This window comes from Echinops telfairi, unplaced genomic scaffold (genome assembly GCF_000313985.2).
Source record: "Echinops telfairi isolate 266 unplaced genomic scaffold, ASM31398v2 ScPeMD7_22;HRSCAF=79, whole genome shotgun sequence".
NCBI classification, from domain to species: domain Eukaryota; kingdom Metazoa; phylum Chordata; class Mammalia; order Afrosoricida; family Tenrecidae; genus Echinops; species Echinops telfairi.
The window spans coordinates 16,801,713-16,805,793 of NW_022103919.1; the positions used below are offsets into that span (position 1 = coordinate 16,801,713).

At 41.8% G+C, this 4,081-nt stretch overlaps 1 protein-coding gene across 10 annotated transcripts in view; it reads right to left on the reverse strand.

Annotated features, from left to right (window-relative positions):
• The window catches only part of PRUNE2 (prune homolog 2 with BCH domain), a 105,144-nt gene that overhangs the window by 16,732 nt on the left and 84,331 nt on the right, over nt 1-4,081 (reverse strand). For all 10 annotated transcript variants that reach the window (XM_045288605.1, XM_045288602.1, XM_045288610.1 and 7 more), the window contains one exon: nt 1,481-1,579. In XM_045288605.1, coding sequence (XP_045144540.1) covers nt 1,481-1,579 — 99 coding nt within the window. The remainder of the gene's footprint in view (nt 1-1,480; nt 1,580-4,081) is intronic.

A 4,081-nucleotide genomic window follows, 5' to 3' on the forward strand; every position in this document is an offset into this window, starting at 1 on the left:
GGAGCAGACAGGAGGTGCGAGTAAATGTACCATAGATTATGAGTAAATGTACCATAGATTATGAGTAAATGTACCATAGATTGTTGTACATGAAATAATGGTAGTAACAAGAAATTTTTGATACTGTAGGATTCACAGTTTGTCTGGTTATGCTGGTTTGTGATGACAACTACTACCGTACCGTATACAGGTAATAAATTTCCTCTTTTTTGTTCAACAATAAATGTGTACTATATTCTTCTTCATGGAAAAATAAGATATCCCCTGAAAATAAGACCTAGCGCATCTTTGGGAGCAAAAATTAATATAAGACACTGTCTTATTTTCGGGGAAACAGGATATCCCAAGGTTTGAATGTGGTTGCATACATTTAAGAAAGCAAATTTAAGGAGGGAAAAAGGCATGGAGATTTTGGAGCTGAGCTGTCCTGGATTTGAATCCTAGTTCCATTTCTCCTTGGCCTTGTGTTTTTGCAAAAGTAAATTCTCCTTATTAAAATTTCCCCCTTCATCAGCAAAATGGGAGTTTACCATGGGGATGAAATACATCTTATTAACAGAGTAACTCTATGTCCACCACAACACAGTCAACGAGAGTCCTTGTCCATCCAGCTCTGGGCCCTTTTTAAAAATCATGGGATTCCTTTTTCTGGAAGCCCAAATCGGGAGTCCACTTGTTATCCAGCTTGTGGAAGAAGGTGGAGGGAAGCTGCCTGTTTTCCCAAGCTGTCAGCTCTCGTGCCAACCAAGAACGAGGAATCACACAAAGTGGAAGGAACGACACCATAGATCGAGACAAGGGGTCTTTGCAACAATGAACCAAAGATGCGAATTCATTCTCCTGTGTTTGCCCGTCTCAGCTGCAAGCGGTTAGCTTTCATTTGTATTACTTGAGTACAACCTTGAGTCCCTCCGTGCCTATGCCTCCTCTTGCAGGCTGTGATGGGGCTGATGTGGAGCAAAAGTGATTGCTGGGTAATTCACCCCCGTGGAGCTAAGAAATCATTCCCAAGCAGCCAGCCACCACAGAGCACACGCCATCTGTCTAATGCTGTGCCTGAAGGGAAGCCACCCAGTAGCGGGTTTAGAAGAAAACACAGACAAACTCTGAGATGGTGAAGAAATCCCAGCCATGCTAAGATCCTACTGTGCTGCAGGGGCCCCGAGGACCAGGTGCTCTGGTTAACGTTAAATTTGTGCTTTCTCAAAAATGAACGTAAAAATTCATGGTGAGAATTAGCAATAATAAAAATAACAAAGACAAAAAAGGTCAAAGAAAGGTACGAGATCGGAAAGCAACAAAGCAGTTAAGTGTAGGGTATACGAGAAAGCATATTCATTGCAGGGTAGAGAAAGCATACTGATTGGAAGACATTTCACTTTTGTTTAAAAAATAAGCTACTGCTTTTTCTCCATCACACCCTCGCTCCTTCTCCAAGCACGTACCGCTCCTTACCGGGCCATCTACCCCACAGACTTACTTGACAATGCTCTCTGGAATATGAACGCAATCCATTGGAATCAGTCCGCTGAGTTCAGATAGGCTACCGACATACTTAATCTTACTGCTGAACTTTGAGCTAAAAGAAAAGAAGAAATCGATCATCAGTTGCGGTTTTAGTCCTCCTCAAGCCCCTTCTGGAACATTCTGATGTCACTGAACTTCTTGCTGCTGCAGCCGCCTGAAGAAGAAACACCAAGATAACCAAGCCTGTTGCTGCTGAGCTGATTCCTTACCGCGAGCATTGAGGATGGAGGGGAACTGCCCCACAGCTTTCCCAAGTCTTTATGGAGGCAGATCACCACCATCTTTCTGGAACAGAACGGCTCATGGGTTCAAACTATCTGTTAGCAGCCATGTGCTCACCAGCGCCCCAACAAGCCTCTTTATGAGAAGGAAAGCTAACAGCATCGGACTAGCTACCATGCATCAGACACAGCTCGAAGTGGTGCTGCGTGCCAGTAGCGGCTCTGGTGCACATACTGCTACCAAGTTGATACAGAGCAATTACTCTGAGATAGCAAAGGAATTCAAGCTATGCTAAGATCTTCCTGTGTCTGGGTGGGCTGGGGTCTCTCCATGGGGGAAAGATGTGGCCGATTGCTCCATCCGGATGGATAACTTTGGAGACTTTATGGGACAGAACTGCTCCTTGATGTTATTTTGCTCACCTATTCCTCCTTCCGAAGGTTCTCCCTTTTGGAAAATATCTCTTGATACAGATTCTCAGTCTTGGTTCTCTATATGGCACCCCAAAATGTCCCTTCCCCCTTTAGGTTTCATTCCTCAGTGCACTCTATTTGTGTCCTGACTGCAACTGGTGACTAGCCTGCCTATGCCTGCTTGCTCGCTGCTGGGAACCGAGGACAGCTACGGAGATGAGGGTTTTCTTCATGGCCAGCACCTACCCCAACCCTTGATGTAGTCCAACCAGTAACAAATGATTGCTATCCTTTAGGAATGGTCCATTTTAATGGCCTCTTTTTTTGCATCTAAGACTTGGTTATATGCTGATATAAATTGATATCCAAGGAGGGGTCTTAAAGGTTTTACTGACTCTAGCTGTAGCATATAATGATTTGTTTTTTAATTATCCGGCCATTGGATTCTGTCTGAGTATATCATTTACAGGTTGTGTTACAACAAACAGCTTGCAGTCTGGATTTTTCATAGCTTGTGAGCAAGAGGTGTCCTGGTGATGGGCTGCTAGCTACAAGGTGAGGGTTCAACTCACCAGCTTCTCTGCTGCAGAAAGATAAGGCTATTGACTCCCGTAAAGATTTGCAATGTCAGAAACCCTCTAGGTAGGGTCAACATGATATGAGTGGAATTATCTCAGTGGCAGTGGGCTTGGGGTATGGGTATGTGTGTGTGTGTGTGTGTGTGCGCGCGCGCTAAGATTGGTTTTAGAAGCCCAGGTGGTATAATGGACTAAACATTACATGTTGGGCTAGTCACCATGAGGTCAGCATTTCAGAACCACCAGGCTCTCCGAGGGAGAAAGGTGAGGCTTTCTACCCCCGTATGAGTTACTATCTTGGAAACCCACAGAGGCAGTTCTACTTTAGTCCATAGGTCACTATGAGTCAAAATTCATTTATTGGCAGTAAGTTTGGTGTCCCCCACCCCCAAGAATAGTTTTAACATTTGTAAATGGTTTTAAAATCTAGTTAAATTAAATCTAGTTAATCTAGTTAAAGAGTATTTTTGAAAATAAAACAAATTAAATTCCAGGGTTCCGTTCATATATAAAGTTTTCTTTAAAATTTTCCTTTTAAGTATCATTGGCATGTAATTGACATATTATATAATTCAATAATTCACTCACATCAAGAAGAGTTTTAAAATCATCACTACAATACGTTTTAGAGCATTTTCTTCATTATGGTACTCAGAATTATTAGCTCGCCATTTCCCCCCAACCTTCCCTGCTATACCCACAAGGAACCATGAATCCAGTGACTGTCTCTATAGATTACCTCTCCTGGATTTCACATGCAGAAAAACATTTGTAAACCACCTAACAATAATGAAAAAGCATAACAGATAAAGCTTCAATCGAAAATATTAAGAACTAAGACAAATTTTAAATGGATCATAAGAGAGATCAAATGATAAGGTGCTAACTTTTAACTGAACTGCATCTATCTGCAGTAATCCACTTTCCAATTCATTCTGCACGACAGCAAGGCTGCTCACATCCCTAGTCCACGGTCAGGAGGAGGAACCAAAGGTTTAATCCACGTGTATTTCCCTTCACGTTTTTTAGAAAACTGAAATCACTTTAAAATAGGAAGTTCAAACATAAAGTTTTATTAGCACCTAATGAGACTCAATCATTTCCGTATTATCTATGGTTGCTTTAATGATAAAATGACAGAGTTGAGCAGCTCAGCCTGGGACGGCTGAAATACTTACTATTTAATACTGCACAGGGCTGCCATTAGGGTTAAATGAAATAATTGACATAATGATTCAATAAACTAATATATTTAATTTCCCACAATTCTATGTACTATAATTTTATAACTTCTTCTTTCCTTCCTTCCTTCCTTCCTTCCTTCCTTCCTTCCTTCCTTCC